This window comes from Lissotriton vulgaris, chromosome 5 (genome assembly GCF_964263255.1).
Source record: "Lissotriton vulgaris chromosome 5, aLisVul1.2, whole genome shotgun sequence".
Classification (NCBI taxonomy): domain Eukaryota; kingdom Metazoa; phylum Chordata; class Amphibia; order Caudata; family Salamandridae; genus Lissotriton; species Lissotriton vulgaris.
The window spans coordinates 1043658020-1043680186 of record NC_141693.1 but is presented as its reverse complement, the minus strand read 5'-3'; the positions used below and the strand labels follow the sequence as shown (position 1 = coordinate 1043680186).

Below are 22167 nucleotides of genomic sequence, written 5' to 3'. Positions count from 1 at the left end.
GCAGGGGTGCAGGGTGGGATGGGTGGAGTAGGGTCTATTAGGTAGTTCTTTGTTTCTATGGCTCTTTTGTATCGCTTCCTTGGGTCTCCACGACTCTTTGTAACCCCGTGGGGTGAGTTACAGTGAGGGGAGGAATATGTATTTTACGACGCATGATACTCTTGGCACTGTTTCTCCTGATTTGTCGCTCCGCCCCCAAGCACGTTCGCTATTTGTATTATTGCTCGCCATTATCATTGAGGGGCGGGTACAATAATGTGGAGTCCCCCTACTTCTTTCTTCTTGGGTTTTCTCGTTTTCTTATTTTTGGGGTTGGGATGTATAGTGATTGCAGCCTATTTGCTTCCCTGATGGGTTTTATTACTGCGGAATTGCTGTTCAGTTAATCTCTGGGTGCATGTGGTTGGGCGTGGACACGACCATTGAAGAACTACAAACGGACCAATGTTTTGCACGCTATGGACCTTTCTGACTACTGCTCTTCTATTGTACTGTAACGAAACAGTTGGATTATTCCCGCCATGTACTCCAAGTTGCTATCTATACGACCGATCCTTTCTTCTTTAAATATAAAAAATTAACCTCCTCTAATCCTGTGTTGAGTGGTTCTAGTTAGTTGATAATACTGACTTGCAGCGCTGGGTAATATCTTTTAACCACTCTGTGCCTTTAATTGATGATGGTGCTTTCCAGTTTTGCTCCGTGGCCGGCCTCCGGGTTGTAGGCCCGTATCTGTATGCATCCATTTTCTCGAATAAAGGTTTTCAAAAATTTAAAATAAAAAAAAAATGTTAATGGCTCGTACCCCAATGGCAGTGCTGTAAAAGAACTAATGGGCACACGTGGCCTAGGTTCTTATTATAAATGGAGCAACATTATGGTCTGTTAAATCGAACATAAGAGCTGTTTGTACAATGCCCATCCTGAACTCCAGTATTTAAAAGTGCTTTCATGTGATAATAAAGAGAAAGGAGGAACTGTGAAATAAAACGTTTGCCTAGGATCACACAATTTTGACAAGCAGTGAAGCCGATATTGGTTGCAGGTTATCTGGTTTCACACTTTAAATTCAGCCACCAGATCTATATATCTATCTCTCTCTTCTGATTACAACAAAGGCCACTGTTTTGTCCTTTATTCTTGGTGCATGAAGAGAAAAACAACACAGATATAGCCGACCCAACTTCGAAGCCAAGAATGCATTTATTTGGGGTGTGTGACACCACAAACATCCCTTCCCTTCCCTGATCCCCCGAAAAAGCCAAAGCTGTGCACATGGCACAATTCTGTTAACAACCTCTGCTGCCACTCCAGTAAGAAGAATCATCAACTATTCCTTAACTACAGGAATATTTCCAGAAGAACTCAAAAAGCCACACATACACCCTTTACTGAAGAAAACAAACTTGGACACGCTGAACCCTGACAACTACAGACCCATTCAAAATTGACCTTTCATAGGCAAACTGATGGAAAGAGCAGCGTTTGTCCAGATGTCACAATTCATTGAAGAGAATGCCATACTTTCAGACTTCCAAACAGGACTCCGTCCGGGAAGAGGCACTGAATCTGCCCTCCTTGCCATCTGGGATGACCTGAAAAATTCAGTAGACCACAACGGGGTTGCTGCGCTACTCCTATTGGACCTCTTGTCTGCCTTTGACACGGTTGACCATGACACTCTGAAACAAAGCCTTTAGGAAGCCGGCATAGAGGGAACTTCTCTAGACTGGATTGCGTCCTACCTTCGAAACAGAGCTAATGTCATCTATACCTCACCTTTCTTGTCCAAATCATACTCCACAAAAGCAGGGGCTCCTCAAGGCTCTATCATCTCGCCCCTGCTTTTCGACAGCTGCATGAAGTCATTACTGGTACTGATCAATGAATTTCACCTCACGTGCTATAACTATGCAGATGACACACAAATATCCTTCAACTGGAATGCCCCAAAGACAGTGGAAAAGCCCCAATTTTCAGTTGTCTCAGAGCCGTGGATCAGTGGATGACTTGGAGCCATCTCAAATGTAATGCTTCCAAAATGGAAATACTCACATGTGGCGATTGGAAACATTATGTCCCGCTTGCCGCCTGGCCTGATGAACTGGGATCACGGCCTAAAGTATTGAAGGAAGAAAGAAACCTTGGAATGACCATGGACTCCAAGCTGTCGGTGAATGCCCAAGTGGACAACGCTGTGATTAAGTTTTCCTCATTTGGGATTTCCACACAAGGTCCAAGCTACCATCTCCCCTGTTCTGTCCAAAAACGATTACGCCAATCACCTTTGACAATCAAGAAAAGACTACAACGGTTTCAGAATTTGGCTGCCAAACTACTCTTGCATATCAAACAGCGAGACCACATCTCACCTGCCTTGAAAGTCCTGCATTGGTTACCAGTTGCCAGAAGATCCATGTTCAAGCTACTTTGTATCACCCACAAAGCAATACATGGAATGGGACCGCTCTTCATCAGGAATAAAATCACCGAACTTCAACAAAGGAACCTCTGCTCTTAAGGGGCATCTCGCCTCAAAATCCCAAGATACAAGTGAAAAACCATTGGTGGCACATCCTTCTCTTTTCGAACAGCCAAACTATGGAACTCTTTACCCTCTAACATAAGATCCACCGACAAATACCTTATCTTCAGAAAACTACTCAAGAATTGGCTCTTCCCCACATATTTATAAACAACTAAGGGAGGTCCGTGGGAATATTTAATGACCACGCAAAGCTACATCCCAAACACAGACTAGAATACCAACCTAAAAAGTAGCAATGGGTCAGAAAAAGGGGTGTGTGTGTGTGTATCTAAACCATAAATGATGATCACTGGATGGCAAAATCTATAGCTGGGTCTTACAAAGTACTTCCAGAGATCCCATCAGACTTCCACCCTGTACCGCCCTACATCATTTGGGAACCATTGGGATGCACAAGGGAGATCAAATGCCCAGTGCCAGATCTGGCCAAACTCCACCAAATCTGCATTTGTTCCAAACAAACAGTGATGTAATCAATATTGGCTATCAGGGGGATGTATGAAAAAGCAGTGCTCAATATATTAAACCAAAAGTGAATAAAGTGCTCAATATAAAATGGAGTGAAAAGGAGGAAAATATGTTTAATGGACACCTCCTTTTTCTCAATGTTAAAACCAGTGCAAAAGTGTAGCCTTAACAAATAACTACACAGATGGTAAGACGGTCGACATGTTTCTGTAGACTTTTTGCGTGCCTATGGGTCACCTTGCTGCTTCTTCAGGACCTGTTATGCTACTGCTAGGTATAATGATGTGAATCAAATTATAAAGACAGTGTGATAGATGAAGTGAATATCACCTGAAAATCTCCTGTATTCAAGTTTCCGCAATTCATCAGATGGAAGGATACACATCCACATTAATAAAGAAAGAAATATACATGCCATTAGTGTAAATGTCATTTCAAAAAGCAACAGCTGGATTTATATGTCCAGTCAGAACATAAAACTGCAAAACATCATGAGACCTAATGTTAGTCTTACATGAGAGCTAAATGAGCTACATATCTCATCGTAATATGGACTGTGTGAACCACTAAGAACCAGTGATGATTTGGTACATTCTTAGTACACACACAATTACCAAAATGGAGTTTTGGAGAGCCTTATCAATTCAAGATAAACGATGTGAGGATAAATAGATCTTTAGTGCCCTCCACATTGACGATCATCATTGGCAACCGCCGCGCGAGTGACTAATACTACATTTCCCTACAGCCCTCCTTTTCACTCAATTTTATATTGAGCACTTTATTCACTTTTGGTTTGATATATTGAGCACTGTTTTTTCATACATCCCCCTGATATCCAATATTGATTACATCACTGTTTGTTTGGAACAAATGCAGATTTGGTGGAGTTTGGCCAGATCTGGCACTGGGCATTTGATCTCCCTTGTGCATCCTAATGGTTTCCAAATGATGTAGGGCGGTACAGGGTGGAAGTCTGATGGGATCTCTGAAAGTACTTTGTGAGACCCAGCTATAGATTTTGCCATCCAGTGATAATCATTTATGGTTTAGATACACACACACACCGCCCCTTTTTCTGACCCATTGCTACTTTTTAGGTTGGTCTTCCCCACATAAGCACCATACGCAACCAGAAATTTATAGTATATCCCTCTGTATATAAGCATTTAATTTCACTATAGATAAGTACCTATCTTTGTATAAACAAGTAGAATAATTTTTTTGTTAAAATAAAAATCATCTTTCTTATACATGTACCTGCTTCCATTGTGCATCTATGTACCTTCCATATACTTGGATCTGTGTGTCTGTTACTTTTCTCTTTAAAAAGCATATCAAATGCAGTTCCCTATTTCTCATCCTCTGCCTCTATCAATATCTTTAATCTACATATACTTACCTCCTTTATGCATCTATATACTTTCAATGTACTCATGGATGTATATATTTATCACTTTCTTATAATTTAGCATTTACAATGCACTACCCTATTTCTCAGCCTATACTTCTCTCAATATATCTTCTAGCTCTACTTTCTCACACATCTCAAACTTCCTACTACTACTCTTTCCAATGCACCACCCTATCTATCCCCCTATACATCTATCAGTATATCCTCTACATCAACTCTCTCATTTATCCCAAACCCCATACCACTACTATGATCCCCAAAATAACCCTTTCTAGACTCTCTCTTACTCTACCCCGCCTTGCATCATCTGACACCTCTTTTATTATACCGATCCCCCAAAACAAACCTTTCTAAACTCTTCCCTCTGACTCTTCCCCTCCAAAACCCCTTTTTACTCATCCAAAAGACTCCTCCTACTGATATGACCTAAAAAATAATTCTTCACTCTTCTATCCCTCCACTAACCATTTCAATCAAAATAACAGACTAACATGTTCACATCTCAAATTCCATATTCCACTATACTAATTCACCACTAATCCTTTATGGGTTCCAGAGTATCGTGCTACTGGCTAATAAAGCGTTTCAACACCCCATCAGGGTTACAAGCGCTATATAAATGCAAACATTTTTCCTTTTCTACCCCTCCCCAACCCGTCTCAATCCAAATAACTGACAAACATATCCACCACTCAAATTAATTTCACGTTTCACCATACTAATTCAACACTAATCCTTATGGGTTCCAGAGTAGCGTGCTACTCGCCAAAAAAAGCGCTTAAAAACCCCATCAGGGTTAGCAAGCGCTATATAAATACACACCTCTTTCCCTCTTCTATCCCACCAGCTACCCTTCTCTATCCAAATAACTTAATAAAATACCCACCACTCAAATTACTTCATATTTCACTATACTAATATTCAACACTAATCCTTTATGGGTTCCGGAGTAGCGTGCTACTCGCCAGAAAAGCCCTTCAACACCCATCAGGGGTAACAGGTGCTATATGAATGCAAACCTTTCTTCCCCTTCTATCCCTCCACTATCCTTCTCACTCCAAATAACTGACTAATATCCACCACTCAAATTACTTTCATATTTCACCATACTAATTCACCACTAATCCTTTATGGGTTTCCGGAGCAGCGTGCTTCGACACTCCATCAGGGGTAAAGAGCGCTAAATAAATACAAACCTTTTTCCTCTTCTATCCTTCTATCATTCGGAATCCAAATAACTGACTAACCTATCTACCACTTAAAATGTACTTGCATGTTTCACTATACTTATTCAACACTAACCCTCTATAGGTCCCGGAATACGGACTCGGGTTGTGATTTAAAAGGCTCTTGAATTTATTTTCTTTCTGGTGACACGTTTCGCCTGTCTCAGCAGGCTTTCTCTCACAACAAACTCCGCTACCATGTCAACATTTTAAAATCACCAGTCCCCTGATCACGTGGTCCGCTACTTCCATAATAATGGAAGACAGACTTTCTCACAGTTCGTGATTGCAGCAACCTGACATTTGTCAACGTGTCAATCCTAATTTTCAAACATCTTACATTCATGTTTTGCACTTATAATTAATTGTAAGGCTGATACATTAAGTGATAATAATTTAGGAGTGTCTCATTTCTCTTCTACGCAAACTGCAATCCATAAGAGAGATTTTTTTCCTTTTTTATACCTTTTTTATAGTTGGAATTTCTTGAAAGCTGGGTATTTTAGGCAAGTGCCTGATTCCTTCCACATCATTTGATTAAACGTTCGCATCATATAAATAATTAAAATGTGCATACATATTCTAAAAGAGTTTACAATTAAAAACAACATAGAAATACATATTAAAATCATATACATTTCATATATTTCCAAAATGTAAACCTCCAATAAGAATTGTGCGGCCGCTCAGTTAAAAAAAAGTGCTAGTGCTTCGTAAACCAATATCCCCATTCTTGAATGTAGTCCAGATGGGTATTACGTAAATAAAAAATTGCTCAATAATGGCTGTACTATCTTTCTATCAGAGATAGTGTATATAAAAAAGTGCAAGTGCTTCTTTCAAATTCCTATTCTGTAAAGTGCATTCAGATTTCAAATTAATACAGTACAAACGATCATAAAGTGCAAGTGCCTAACCAGTAATTAATCCATTATTTGACAACCATATTGTCATCTTGAACCCCTGGACTGTAAAATGAGATGCTTGTGCATTTTCAAATATAGTTTTAACAATGGCCTTCTTTCATACTTTAAAATGGCTCCGCCTTTTGAGAAATGAATCATTTGATTGCATCAGTATTCTGGCATATTGACATCCGTACTCCAAATACTGAACTCATATTTTATCTTTCTTACAATTCTTGTGCAATTTCCTTTCAAACGTCTAACCCATTTACCAGTCTCATTGTGGACATTGTAAGCTTGTTGTTAAAATGAGCCACCTGTGCTTGATACTAATAGTGGCCTAGGTGCACCTGCAAATCCTCATCTGTGTTTAATCTGATGGTATTCTGGTGTTGAGAAGCATTATGTATTTTGATTCTAACTGTCGCAATTTTCTCTCTCTATTTCCTCCTCTGCGTATTTTTGACACTTGTTCAACTGCATCAAAGATGAGATCTTCCAAATTACCCTTGTGGATCTCATTAATGTGGCGTGCCACAGGATATGTTTTATTATTGTTCTTCACTGCCCGTATATGTTGAAGAATGCGAACATGAACCAAGTGGATTGTGCTTCCTACATATAACTTTGGGCACGAGCACTGTAGGATGTAAACTGCACGGTTACTTCTGCAGGTCAGAAAACATCTAATTTTCCATGGTTTTGCCATGAACAGAGACATTACTGATTTAGCATTTTGGGCAATTGTACAGGCCCTACATTTTTGGCATTTATAAAAGCCTGAGTTCGCCCTCAGCCAAGTCTCTAGTTTTGTTATTTCTAGACTATTATCTACCAGCTCTTGTCTCATGGATTTAGCTATCTTAAAAGTCACCTGTGGTCTCCGTTTTACAACTGTACTGAGCATTGGATCACTTCTAATTAGGTGCCAGTACTCACTCACATAATCTCACCTTTGTGTGGTAGGCACTGTACCCAGTGATTGACCTTATTTCCTCATTGTCTTGTCTCTTTGTCTCTTCCATCCCTTCATTTGGTTTCAAAAGGACTTCTCCTTTGATGCTGCTGACCTTTTGCAAAGCTTTTGAAAGGACATGATCTGTGTAACCTCTTTCTTTAAATCTCCTAGTGAGGTCATTCTGAGCATTCTCTAATGCCTGCCCCTCACTGCAGTTCCATTTCATCCTGAGATGCTCAGCATAGAGGAGGCTCATTTTTAGTTGGGTGGGGTGGAAACTATCCACATGCAGATATATATGTCATTCCGGAATTATTTTCCCACAGTTTCCCTGGCTGCTTGTTATAGCGGTACGTGAGTGGGTGTGAAGCCTCCCTGCCAATGTTTTTTCTGCCAATAAACTGCACTATCGCTCACTAGTTATTGAGTGCATGGGACTCTTCCCTCAAAAATCAATTTCAAAATACTTTATTTAGACAATCAAGTCTATCAAAGTGCGGTAGTGCCAAATAGTATTAAAATAACGGTCGGTGCCACAATTTTTACAGAACTGATGACGCTTCGACAAATACACCATAAGTCTTCTAACAGGTTCCATCAATGGTGGTACTGTTAGTAATTTAAAATTAGATTCAATAAGTAACTAATAACTTAAAAAAATAATCTTCAGTTAAAATCTCGCCATGTAAAAGCATACTATTACTGTCCGGTCTGCTTAGATCAAAACCAGTACAAAGCAATTGCATATTTTTATTTGAAGGTAGTCTTTGGAAACGGCTGAAATTCAGGGTTCCTCTCCTTCTTTGTTTCGTACTTCTGGGTTGTTTCTTAGTAGCTTGTCTATATTCACCAGGAATTTTACAAGTTTAGTGATCACTTGCGGCTGTGCATTGTTCAATAGGAAGATAACGGCAGATGGTACTGTCCTTGACCCCTGCTTGGTCCACAGGTTCCGAAGCAGTCTTCCAGGTATATAGGGCATATGCCGAGCAAATAGGTTATTGATTCCTGGAATAGACCGCATAGTCAACATGTTTTCGACTCAGGTTTAACTGCCTATGGAGGATATAGATCTAATGACAAAAAAGAGCCCATCCGAAGCTGCAGGTATTTCGTTTTGTAATAGGAGGAGAATGGTTCCATAATATATTTTTGTGGACCCTTTCCTATCGTAACTGCTAAGGTCCAGGTGGGCATGATCTCGTTTAGCAAATGATCTTTGGTCAGATTCAAGAGATTTAATTTTTACTTTTCTATTCAGTGCTATTTTAAACTGAAGGTTTGGTAGTTTTAAATTAGACAGCTCTGTTGAGCCTGTTTGCACCAGTGCTCCAGAAAGGGCATATGACCACACGTTTAAGTGACGCGACATTGAGCCAGATGAGGTTTTTCAATGATCCTTGTTCTGCTGACCTTGTGGATTGCAGGTATTTTATTCTTCCCTGATAACCACAATGTACCTACTGGCATTTGCCAGTAGGTAGTTATAGTTAGGTCTGCTTTTCCATAGATGGAGCGTTTTTTGGTTTGCTAATACCTTTGACCCAGTTTGACGAACATTCAAAAAAATGTTCATCCACCTCGGCTGCTTCCTGGATTGTTTTAGTGTGATCCGTTCAGCAGGGGCCGGGAAAAAAGGGGAGTTCCCAAAATGTAAAATCTCCAAGCATTTTCGAGAGACTTCTTTAAGACAGGTTTTAGCATAAACTGCTGAATGGAATTATACCACATTTGGCAGGAAGCTAGCTCTTGGTCCACTGATTGGGCTTTTTGTAATTTGGGGTGAGTCCGTTCAGTAGTTTTTAAGGTATTAAGGGGCAAAAATAATTGTATATTTTGGCAGTTGGGTTTGTGAGAGACCCCTGAGCCTCCCGCGAGAGAGGTAAATCAAAAATGGAGGCCAGTGATTGGTCGAGAGGCCCATTTTTCCCGTGAGGCTTCAAGCTCTCCCGCGAGAGCAAGCGCTCTGATTGGCTGACTATTGGAATATTAGAAATGAAGCGACTGTTATTAATGTTTACAGTGAAAAATTGGTGATGTGTAAATGAAATAAAAAAGCAATATGAGAGAGCAGCAGATAGGAATGTTGTCCTCCTAGATTTAGAGAGGAGGTGTCTAAGGGATAACTACTGTGAAGATAATAAATTGTATATTGTTTTTGTGTACTTTTTACGATCTTGTTTGTGAAAAGGAGGAAGAAGTAGATGATGTTTGAATACACTCTTCTAGGCACACTTGTTACTGTATGAAGGAGTCTTATTGGAGATAGTGTTTATCAGACTCTACTATATACGCTCATTGGTTTGAGAAGAGTTGTGAGTAGAGTTAAGGCTCGTCCAACACTCGACTATGCACTCCCATCATCTGAGATAGAGGTCTCAAAAGAGATGCTAGCCCATTCATGCACCCTGCTACACACACCCGTTATCTGAGAGAGAGGTCTCAAAGGAGAGGCCAGTCCTTCTCCACACCCTATTAAGTACACCTATTTCTACAAAGAGAGATCTCAGCAGAGATGCCAGTCCCTCCACACACCCTAATTTGCACAACTGTCATCTGAGAGAGAGGCCTAGAAGGAGAAGGCAGTCCCTTCCCACACCCTACAACGTACACCCGTCATCTGAGAGGTCTGGAAGGAGAAACCGGTGCCTCTCCACACCCTACTATGCACACCCATCATTACAGAGAGGCCAGTCCCCTTACACACCCTACTATGCACACCCTTAATTGCGAAAGTAATTAAACCTCAAAAAAGATTGCTGGTGTCTTGCTATTAGAGTTGCAATGACTGAGCAAATAAACAACTATTGAATATTTTTTGTTTTATACTCGCACACATTTTACAAAGATTTTGCAAACTGTGAACCATATCTTGTTTTTTGCACAAATAAAGTTATTTTACTAATATAGTGTCATAACACAACATATATTATAAAATCATTCTACCATACATACTCTCACAAAAATAATTAATTTACTTTAAACAAAATCCTAGAAATTCACTGAAAAAACAAAGGTCAAAGTAATGTTATAGTTAGGTGTAATAAAGATATCTGTTCTCATTTTTTTTAAACTTAGAAATTCATTGAAACAAAATAAAGGTTAAAGTAAAATTATAGTTAGGGGAATTTGTCAGTGTGAACATTAACCATTTTTAAGTAAACAAAACACAGAAATTCACCAGTTATAGTTAGCATTGCTAACTATAGCTTGTGCCCCTGCCATACACTGTTTATGACCTCAAATAGGACATCACTCATTTCTATGGCTTTACATGTAGCATAGTTCACATTAACAATCAACCACAGATATATGGGAAACCCTCATTGTAGTATGGTGTTAAATCTGTATACAATTGTTCAGATAAAGCCACAATAGTGAATGCCAAATCCAATCCAAATTCCCTACTACAGACAGCTTTTTCTGTATCAAACCCCTGACATGTACCAAGACTACATTAAGAAATGAAGTTGATATCAGTAGAGAACTGAGTACTGTAAACAGTGCTTACTCTATAAAGAGAGTTTACTTTAAACCACACTGTTTGCAAGCACTGAAACTATACACCACACAAAATGAAAAAATATCTGAACGGTGCACACTCTTTGCAACAGCTGTCAAAAAAGACACTAGCACCTTCAGATCTTGATTATTTTTTGTGAATAAACATTCTACTACCTCCACTGTTAATACTATTGTGAAAACTTTACAGATAGTCCATCTTCTGAAGCAAAACAAGCATATGTGCATAGGTTAGTACCAGGTGCACACAGTCTTCTATGCAAAGTAGAAATTGTCATGCTTAGACAATTAACTTCAAGAACTCAAGGCAGCTTACAATACTTAGTATGTAGTACATAGAATCTTTGCCCTGCTGGAAACTTTTACTGCAGTACCAAAATACTTATGTGGAACACAAGTCAACTGTCACCTATACTCAGAGTTACTCTTGAATAGAAAAGATTTATAATGTGTTAAATATCTCTACACAGCCATGGTGTATTAGGAGGACATGCGTTTTCTAAGTACTTACACCCATTAGCTGGACCCAATCTGTACAAACTTTAGTGCAAATGTAAAATGGTAGCTATCTCCCACAATCTAAACTATAAAACAAACTAGCCCACTCAATGGATGATATCATCAGTGATGTAATCAATGATGTGATTTGAGATGTCATCATTGATGGTATAAATGATGTTGTAGAACGTCAAGACTGATGTCATATGTGAATCACAAGCAGCGGGGGCGCAAGTATAGTTAGTGTTAGCGCTGCTAACTATAACTGGTGAATTTCTGTGTTTTTTTAGTTCAAAACATTAATGTTCACACTAACAAATTCACCGATGACTTTACTTTACCCTTTGTTTTTTAGTGAATATATATATATATTGGGCCAGATTCAACTCATCCTCACATGACTACACAGCCCATTTAGAGCAATAGAGTTAAATGAGTACTTGTATTGGAGACTGTCCCATATAATTTGCACTTTATATTGGCTTTTAAGATAAAAATAATTCTAAAATGTATAGTTTTCCATTTTTAACAGGGCATGTACAATAAGTTAACCAGCTGTAAGTCAACAGAGAGAGAAAAGTGTGTTCATAGCTGGTTCAATCAATTGGGGTTTTACAGAGCCTCTGGTTTATATTATTTATGTGAATTTAAACCCAGTGTATGAATTCTGCCATTAAAATAATTTAAAATGTATTGCAGATATATATGTTTTAAGATGGCTGCCCCAACAAAGCATGTTTGGTCCCGAGATGCTAGAAGCCCATCAACTATGTTCATGACACCCCACCCGTCCAATAGCGATGTCACAGTATATAGCACAGGGCTGAAACACTTCTGTCGGTTTATAGTTTATCATGGCCACATCCAATAATAATAAAAAATGCATGAAGAAATCACCCCTGAGTGCGCAACGTTCCTGTGGGGAGTAAAACTAATGAAGTGCAAAACCATCTTCGTGAGCCATAAAACTTGCCACGCTAAAGAGCAGCTGCCTTGAGGGGGGGGGGAGAAACACACACTCCCCCCCCCCCGTAGCAGTTGTCTGTACTAAATCATGTATATGCGTTATGTAATTTTATTGCCAATTATATAGCGGTGAGCCCTTAGAATGAATGTGTTATAGCAGAAAAATTAAAAACATGTTCCACATTCCTGAGTCTCACAATAATGACATGGCCAAGCGCTCTGATACCTTCGGGTCTGGCTAGCGCTATATAAAACTCTTAAATAAATAATAAATCAAATTCATGGTAGGGAACCCTAGTATTACATATAGCTGTAAGGTAGCCCTATCTACCTCACCACTGACTTGTGAGGTGGCCTTTGACTTGTACAATGAAAAATATCTTTCCCAAGCAACTTTATGGACACAAATGCAAAAGTGACTATAAACGAGTGAATGAGATAAGGTACATTAAAATAATTGACAATCTTTAATAAAAATCAGTATAATGAACAAAAATATTTTAATGATATAAATGTATTGCAGATACAGCCTTTAGAGCTCTTAAGGGGAAAGGCCCTAAATACCTGAGTCACAGACTAAAACCAGTGCATTCCACTCTTAACCTCAGATCGAACCACCTTCACCTGCTGTCAACTCCCCGATTCCGTTTTGCGAGAAAGGGTGGTAGAGCCTTCACAGTGGCAGTATCCAAACTGTGGAATTCTCTGCCCACCAGCCTTAGGATGACCGACACTGAATCTCAGTTTAGGGGCAAACTGAAAACCTTTTTATTTTCAGCCCACTAAGTCAACAATATAAACAAGCTACTGCCACTCCCTCCTGCATTCCTCAGCGCCGGGACACCCCCGTTGGGGGTAGCTGTGCGCTCAACAAATGTCAAATAATAATAATAATAATAAACATTTCATCTGTTAAAAATACATAGGTGGCAAAGGGTAATTCTTTGACGCGCGTTTCAACACGAAAGGGGGTCTTCATCAGGAATAGCCAACCAAATCCTAAAGATTTCATTAAAACATGATTTTAAAGGAAGGAACTCATTCTTGTAATATCGTTACAGTCTAAAAATGTCTATTTATAAATTACATATACAGAGGCTTTGTTACTATCTATCTACAAATACTGAAACATGAATAAGCGGAGTGTGTATTTATGACAGTCAATTATCAATTCCTTCGGCCATTTGATTCATGAAGGATTCAACAGATCAAAGATTGTTTGCACGCTTATTATTATTCCAATGTATACAAAACATAATGAATGCTATACACGATATGGTATGGAGAATGATAGTTGTAAGAAGAGAAGAAAAGTCAGAAAAACTCTTTATATAGGTCTTGCTCTATTCTATCTGCTTATATCTAGAGCCCATCCCTTATGCTTTTTAAGAAAAACTGACTTTTATTTAAACGAGGCTTACTTGTGATTTATTTCACGTAATTAATGATGTGGACAATTTTTCACATCCAAGACCTTGGGACTTGATGGGGATGTCGCGTTTTAAGCACTCTGAATATAATATCTGGAATAGAGAAGACATAAGCTACCTTCTTACAGATGGATTAATATCAGTTATTTTATTAAAACAAACTCGTGGTCGAGACAACCTTTGACTTGTAAACAGGTGACAGCTGTCAAAAGAAGGCCTTTTCTGTGGCTAACAGTCTCTGCAGCTTTCTAGTAAACAAGATTTTTTAAGGACTTCTTTACCACCATAATTGTTAGAAACAGGACTGGGTATGCCTTTCTTTGGTCCAGATGATGACAGAGGGATGTGAGCTTCAGTCAATAATAATAATCCATTTATACAGCGCACAGCTGCTTCCTTTGAAGCTTCTAGCGCTAATAGCATGAAGGTCTTTAGATACTACAAAAGAGAATGGGTCACCATATACGTAATTAATCAAAAAAGAAAACTTTCATTTTTTTAAAGCTGGATTCAGAGAGAGCTATCCATAAAACTAGGGGGAGATTGTTCCAAAGTTTTCGATGGTAGATATGAAAAAGATCTGCCTCCTCTTCTGGCTTTAGGAACTTTAGGAACTTACTTCTGGCTTTATGGACTTTAGGGACTTGCAATGATCTGTGGTTCTTGGATCCGAGGGCTCTAGATTTATACTATGGTTTCAAGTCTGTTCCTTAAGTACAGAGGACCTTTCTGGGGGAAAGCTTTAAGGACAAGAGTTAGCACTTTAAATTGAGTATGTGTAGTCACTGGCAGCCTGTGCAAACGTTTCAAAGAAGGTTTTCTCAAAATCAGTCTTGCTGCTGCGTTCTGAATGATCTGAAGCTGGTGAACCAGATAGGCCAGGAAGCCCAAATACAGGCTATTAGCATAATCCAATATCGATGTAGATTTAAGTTTTTGAAAAACAAAGAGAGAAGGTGTTCTGAACTGGAGGTGCAAAAGAGAAGTTGGTATCAAATTTAATACCAACATTTCTTACTGTAGATACTTATTGGTTGAAATTTACTAAAATCATGAATTATGCTTATTAAAAATACAATTTCCTTGGCTGTTTTATAGATTTTATTTAGCCCGATTTATGTGAATTTTAATTTCACTGTGAAATGCCTTGTAATCGCATCTCTCATGTCCCACTGTGTTGTTAACAATTTCATTAGCACAAATGTGATAAAATTGTAAATAATCATTGAAGGCTGATATTGACCACTACTCCTAAACCACTGACATGTCCAAGCTGTATGAATTGAAAAGGAGTTAGATTATATACCAACGCTGGCCATTACCCTCACGCTGCACATTACATTGTCAGAATATAGCATAAAAATGAAAATTGCTGAAAGTGAATAGGAAACCATTGTTTTTAAATCCCTTTTTTTCTTAATGCCGATTTTATTTCGTAATTCGCCACAAAATTGTAGGAAATTTCTTGCAGATACCCTAATATTTTGAAGGTGGAAACTGATATCTACTGTCTGTTGTGTGTCTTGTCTAGCTTATAGAAGATGGAACAAGAGCTGCCCTTTGATATCAACATAAAAGAACCAAGATGGGACCAGAGCACCTTCAGAGGAAGGGCCAATCATTTCTTCATGGTGACTGATCCACGAAACATCCTTCTCTCCTCTGAAATCCTGGAAGATGCGAAGAAGATCGTTCATAATTACAGGTGCACTGCTCCATTTTGTTTAAAAATTCCTGTACAATTGTATACAGATTTAACACCATACTCAATTAGTGTTTCCCATATATCTGTAGTTGATTGTTAATGTGAACTATGCTACATGTAAATCCATAGCAATTTATTTTGCAATATGCAGCAGTGGTGTCATTGGAGATGTCATCAGTGATGTCATAAATGATTTCATAGACCATGTCATGAGTGATGTCGTGTGTGAGGTCATAAACAGTGTATGGCGAGACGCAAGCTATAGTAGCAGCTTCTACAACTGAATGTTCATCTTTTGGCCTTCACAGGCTGAAGGAGTTTTTTTTTCACTTTCAGAAGAACTATGCTGACAAAAATGCTCAAAGCAGATTCCGTGCTCGGCTGTAGACTGTTAGCTCTATTATTGTATCCCATGATAAGTTGACATATTCATAAGACATATAATAGTAACAGAGTAGCTGACATACACATTCAGAAGGGATGTTAATGTCATAAAACCTCTTAACTTTACTTAGGTTCGGACCCTATACCACCACAGATCTTCTGCCACATTTTACTCTATTGGGTGTTGTTTGCCCATGTAAACCAACAAAACATAGGCTTCTGGCAGGAACATAGAGACATGAAGCACTATTGAACTATGGCAAGAGCATGTGTAAGCTCTATGCTGTGTTCAGTTTGGAGGAACAGGAGGGTTCTCCACAGGAGAGAGTTGAAATTAGTTCCCTTTACCACTGCATTGATTTGTGAGCTGAAGACGAGGCCTGAGCTGACTATCATCCCCAGGTTTTTGAAGTGCTAGGAAGATGTGGGAGGGATACCCATATAAGTCAGCCAGTTGAAATGTGCTGGCTCTGAACTGAACCATCCTACGGTTTGGGCTTCAACCTTGGATCCGTTCAGACAAAGGTAACTTTTCTTCACCCTGTACTCTGCAATGCTTGAAAGTCTCTCAGTACTGTTCTCTAGGAAGGTGTGTATCTCAGTTTCATCAGCCTACAAATTGAGTTTTAGCTGATGGTGATCATTTAAAAAAGATGGAGTATTTAGATCCATATCCATATCCATATCCATATCCATACTAATATAATAAAGAGAGAACTCAAACCTTTGAGGCGGGTAATCTCAGGAACCACAGCACCAATCACAACACCCAATACAGCGATGGAAAGGGCAGTTGCAGCAGAAGGACATAGGCTATGCATATGTCCACCATATACATTACCTTATCCAAACATTAAAAAAAATATGCTTTTACCATTCATGCATATAAAATGTAATGCCATGTGTTATAAGGGCATTGCAGAGTCATTGTACTTTCGTAATGAAAGTATGCGGAGTGATGATATGCAGAAAGAAAGTTGCGGAATAATGGGTGTTTACCCTCCCCCGGTAAGTACATTTGTGGCACGGCGGCCCACATCTCTGGCAACATACTCATATTTTTTCACCACCCATTTGAAAAATGCACAGGTCTCTCTCATTGATGGCCAGCACCGACATACACTTTTAGGCACACCTCCCGCCACAAGTTCTAGAATTGCGAACTTTAGAGCTGGGGAGCTACGTTCTAATCTCGGCATCAGCTCAACATCCTGTGATTCCAGGCAAATCGCTTTGTCTCCCCATGCCTACCACAAATGAATGTGTTCTTCTGTAATGTAAATTGTGCTCATGCCATGTTGTCGAGTTTCCGCTATATAATATTGCAAGGAAAAATAAAGTAGGGAAACTCGAGTTCACACACTACTGATTGCGCACTCTTAAGTGCATCAGCAGTGCACTGTGAATCGGAGCGTTTCACAGGCCTGTCACAGATAAGAAATGTTACAAAACAATATACTACTGGCCGGCAGCAATTCATACTCGGACAACGTCGGGACGGGCTGCTAGTATATTTATAAAATAATAAATAGTAGTGAGGAAAGGGATGATCCCTGTGGAACTATGTACTATGGGAATATGAATCAGAAAATCATGTAAATATTTGTTGGCTGTGGTTGAGGAGAAAGAAGCCATACCAATCAAGGGGAAGAAGGGGGTCTCATCTAATGTCTACTAATGATATTTTTGTGTCTCAGAAAGACCCTGTTTCAGTCTGATGATCGCTGAAGATGATGCCCTGCTTCAGGTACTCTTGAGGTTGACCGGTGACTTCTCTCTCAAAGGCTTTAAATAAATAGGGTAGTTTATCAGTTGGCTGCTATCTGGACTGCACCAGCTCTACATTTGTTTTCTTAAGGATGGGGGTGATTTGGCGATTCATGAACTACAACACTGAGACAATAATTTGTGTTGACTATACCCATAACGTTAGATAAACAGAAAACGGAATAACTCGAATCCATGGAAAAGATTCTATAGTTTTGTGGTGAATTATGCGAGTCACATGGAATTCTAATCTTATGTAAAGTGTAAATGATAACGCAAACTCAGTCTTTTATTAAAAAAAATATAGAATATGGTCTCCAACAGGATAGCAGGATTTGGAGATACATCTCAGACAATCTCGAAGTAGGAAAGCGTTTTACAGAGTTCTGGTTAAATATGCACTGTTTACAAGCTATGTAACACATACAAAATAAACAATCATATGTATTGGCTTCTCTTTATTCAAGATAAACACTATGCTCGTAAAATCAGCTGTTAGGGATGGGAGGACCTCCTTCGTGAATGCAGCTGGGCAAGGTATTATTGGGTTGTTGGTGTTCCTGGCTTACGTGTCACTTCCTCTTCGAAGAGGAAGGTAAAGACGAATTAAAGAGGTGTGGAGGATAGGAGGGTTATCGTTGACTGATCAAACTTATTGATGATATATTTACAGATATTAGAATTTTTCTGATCAAAGAATTCTAGCAGACCATCATAATGTTGCTGGCATTGCCAGTGGAATTTTTCAATATTTTCAGTTTAGATAGTTCTTGAAATTTGTTAAAGATCTCCTTTTTTCGGTCCATATCCTCAACAATGTGTTTGGCAAGGCAAGTCATTTAATGTGCTTTTTACTGCCTTGTGGTCTTCCCTCTTCAGGGTTTTGCAGCCAAGCTTATCTGTTCTTGGTTCTGCCATTTCCTTTTCCTTTCAGCACAGTCACTGTTATACCACTTGTTACTTGATTTAATGTAAGCTGTTGGTGTGCCAGTTTATCAAGAGTACAGAACATCTTGTCATAGAGAGTAGATTCTCGATTATAGTCAATAGTAGGCCATTTAGCACCCTGGTCATATACCTGTTGTATGTAAGTATTATATTATCAATACATCTTCCTCACAAAGACTGCCTGTAGATTGATGGACTTCTGGTTGTATGTCTACTTTTAATTCCTGGATATGGACTCCTACTTTACTGCGGTAGAATCAAGTGATAAGCATTTGTTTGTTTTCCATTCAGTAGAGCCTCTACTTTCTTTCCCTTTGAGGTCTCATCAGCTTCATGTAATAAAACAAAAATCATTAATAAAAAAAGCAAAACTATTTATTGGGCTTTTAAGTGTTCATCCTTTTCCCTTCCCCACCTCATAGGCGCTGTAGTCTAGGGTTTTTCTTCTCTATCTCAACACAACTATCCCTCGCAGGGGGCTTAGTCTGTCTGCCCCGGAGGAACCTAGTAGACTTTCTTAAGTCTCTGGATGAATCATCTAGTGCACTTCTTGAATTTCACTCTCCGCGAGGACTTTAATAAATATATTGATAATGCTACAGATGGGGAAGCAACTCTTTCTGGAAAAGCTGTCATCCCTAAATTTGAGTCAGTTTGTTAATTGTCTGACTCATCGGGCTGGGCACTTTATTGACCCCATTTTTTCTAATAGGGAAGTAAGTTATAGATTGAAAAGTAAAAGCTATTCCACGTTCAGACCCCTCTCTAATCTATTTTACTTGGGACATGAATATGGCCCTCAAGGAATGAGATGCTCGAATCACACCTAGATAATACAGGGGTGGTTGAAGGCTATGGTAGCTGAAATGAAGTCATTGTGAAGGAGTTTGTTATTCCCTCTTGAGGGTGGTTACGGTTTTGGTGGGTGGTTTCCATCTTCTTGTGTTGTGTTGGTAAGTCACCTTGCGCTGCACGTCTTATATGTTTGTATGTGTGTAAGTCCCCTGCGCCTCATGTGTTGTCCTGTGTAAGTCGTTGAAGATGGGCTGAGCACCTAGGCAGGCTGCTCCGGGTGGGGCTGGTGAAGGAGCTGGTACATGACTGATCCTTGATTGATCCCACTTGACTTGGACTTAATAAAGAAGACTTAGAAACTTACAACATGGCTACCAGTCTTCATGTACAGAATACAACAGAGTTCGAAGCCCATATTAAGTAGATACATAGAGGATGATACTTTAGCCTCGAATACGTGGCTTCTAGAGGTGGTAAACAAGGTTGCCCCCACAGCATGTAGTGGATACCGAGATGTCTCCCTGTCTCTTGGTTTTCTTCAGAACTGACAGCAATAAGGACACTCTGTAAACATCTGGAAAGGCAGTGGGGATTGGATTATTCACCAAAGGGATAAGGAGATCTATAGGGTGGCAATGAAGCATTATCACAGAATGAAAAAATGCTTTCCACAGGTAATAGTCCTTGGGAAGTCTTTTTCCATCCTACCTCCCTCTCACAGCCTATTACAGCATTGGCTGCACTGAGTAAGGATCTCTCAAATTTGTTCAAGGAGAAGATTGTCAAAATTGTGACCAGTCTAAAACTAAACAAGGACCCACATGACATCAAGATCACATCTCCAGGAATCGTGCAGGAAAAGCTGTGCAAATTGTCTCTGAATCTACAAGAGTCCGAACAAGTCTTTCTGACGTGCAAGTCTGGCTCACCAGAGGATCCCTGTCCTCCCCAGATGCTGGCTACTGTAGTTCAATCCATTAACCCCATTTTTAATTATTCATTCCATCTTTCGATTGAATTAGCTAGAGATCCAAAGTGTTGGAAAGTAGCTAGCGTGATTCCTTCGTTAAAAAAGCCATTGGCTGACAGAATATGATTGGCCAATTTTAGGCCAATTTCGTTACTCCCTGCTAAGATGCTTTAAAAGCTAAATAATGCTTAGCTATCCTTTCAAAACAGCATAAACAGCTTCACCCTTTGCAATCTGGGTGTAGACCACGACACAGCATGGTGAGTGCACTGTTTGAAGTGGCACATTAAAATAAAGTGCCATTGGATCAGGGTAAACAGATCACTCTGGTTCTGTTGGATTTATCTACAGCATTCGATACTTTTTCCCACACCCTCCTGTCACAAAGTCTAGAGGACATTAGTGTGGGTGGCTTTGCTTTGGTGTGGTTCTGCTCATTTCTGGAGAATCTTGTCAAGCAGTTTGTCTGGCCCTATATTCCTTGGAACCTAAAACACTTGAATGCGGAATGCCTTAGGGCTGTGTTTTGGGCCTTACTCTTTTTAATATCTATATGGTTCCCCTGGCCTCATTAGTAGAATCATTTGTGTTCCATATATTATCTTACACAGATGAAACTCACTCAGACCCTTCTTTCAATGGACAAGGATACCCTACTGTCTTGCGAAACCTCTAAGAACGGTGGCAGCTAATTTTAAGTAGATGGGGCCCAGCAAGCTTCAGTGTAGCACTGGAAAAGCTGAAATCCTGCTGTTTAGATCTCCTGCGCGGAGTTGGGACCCAGAATGCTGGCCGAAATGGGCCAACACCCCCACACCCATCTCCTCTATCCCCTCCTCCCCCTCGCCCCCTTAACACCACTTTGGCGCAGAATCTAGGGGTTAAGTTTGATTCTAACCTCTCCATGTGCTCTCAGATCTCTAATGTTGTCTGATCATGCTTTGCCTTATTAAGATCATTAAAAATGTTTTTGAGACTGCTCTCTTTCCAAACACAGAGGGCAGTATCCATGCTGTAATTACGTCACACTGTCTAGAGCCCTCTGTTTGAAGACAACTTAATATCGGTGCCAAGGATCAGGCGAAAAAAGTGGGGAGGGGCATCATTCTCCTATCTTGCTGCTCAAGCATGGAACCACCTCTCGCTCCATTGCCGCAAGACCAGGGGGGAATATCTCTTTAGGGAACCTGTGAAAACTTGGCTATTTGATCGAGCCTTTTTAGGGCTTTACTTGGCAGTTGGGGTGAATAGGTATAATTTATTTAGCACCAGGACACTCCTATGAGTAGCTGTTGCACTTTATAAATTATTGTTTGACTGATTGATGTGCTGCTTCAACTATTGGCTTTCTACATGTTTTCCTGATCGCCTCTGCCTAAAAAGAAGTTCACCTCAGTGCTAGGGCTGGTGGGACAATACTTTACTTTGGCAATACTTTTATCTTTCTGCTCTTTATCATTTTTGTCTGTAGTCTTCCTTGTGTGTTTAAACTATGTGTTCATGGTACAGTAATTTAAACCGTTTTCTTTGAGATCATTTTTTATTTTAATTTTCCTTTGATATGCATTATAGCTTAAAATAGTTTTTATACCTAATCCAAACATATCTGCCATCTTGGAAGCACTTTTACTGTTCTGCTATTATAGTATATACAATAGTGAAT

The 22167-nt window shown here is 39.5% G+C and overlaps 1 protein-coding gene across 2 annotated transcripts in view; it reads left to right on the top strand.

Annotated features, from left to right (window-relative positions):
- The window catches only part of SFXN3 (sideroflexin 3), a 183354-nt gene that overhangs the window by 50422 nt on the left and 110765 nt on the right, over positions 1 to 22167 (top strand). For both annotated transcript variants that reach the window (XM_086922673.1, XM_086922675.1), the window contains exon 3: positions 15467 to 15640. In XM_086922673.1, the coding sequence (XP_086778799.1) occupies positions 15477 to 15640 (164 nt within the window). In that variant the 5' untranslated portion in view covers positions 15467 to 15476. The remainder of the gene's footprint in view (positions 1 to 15466; positions 15641 to 22167) is intronic.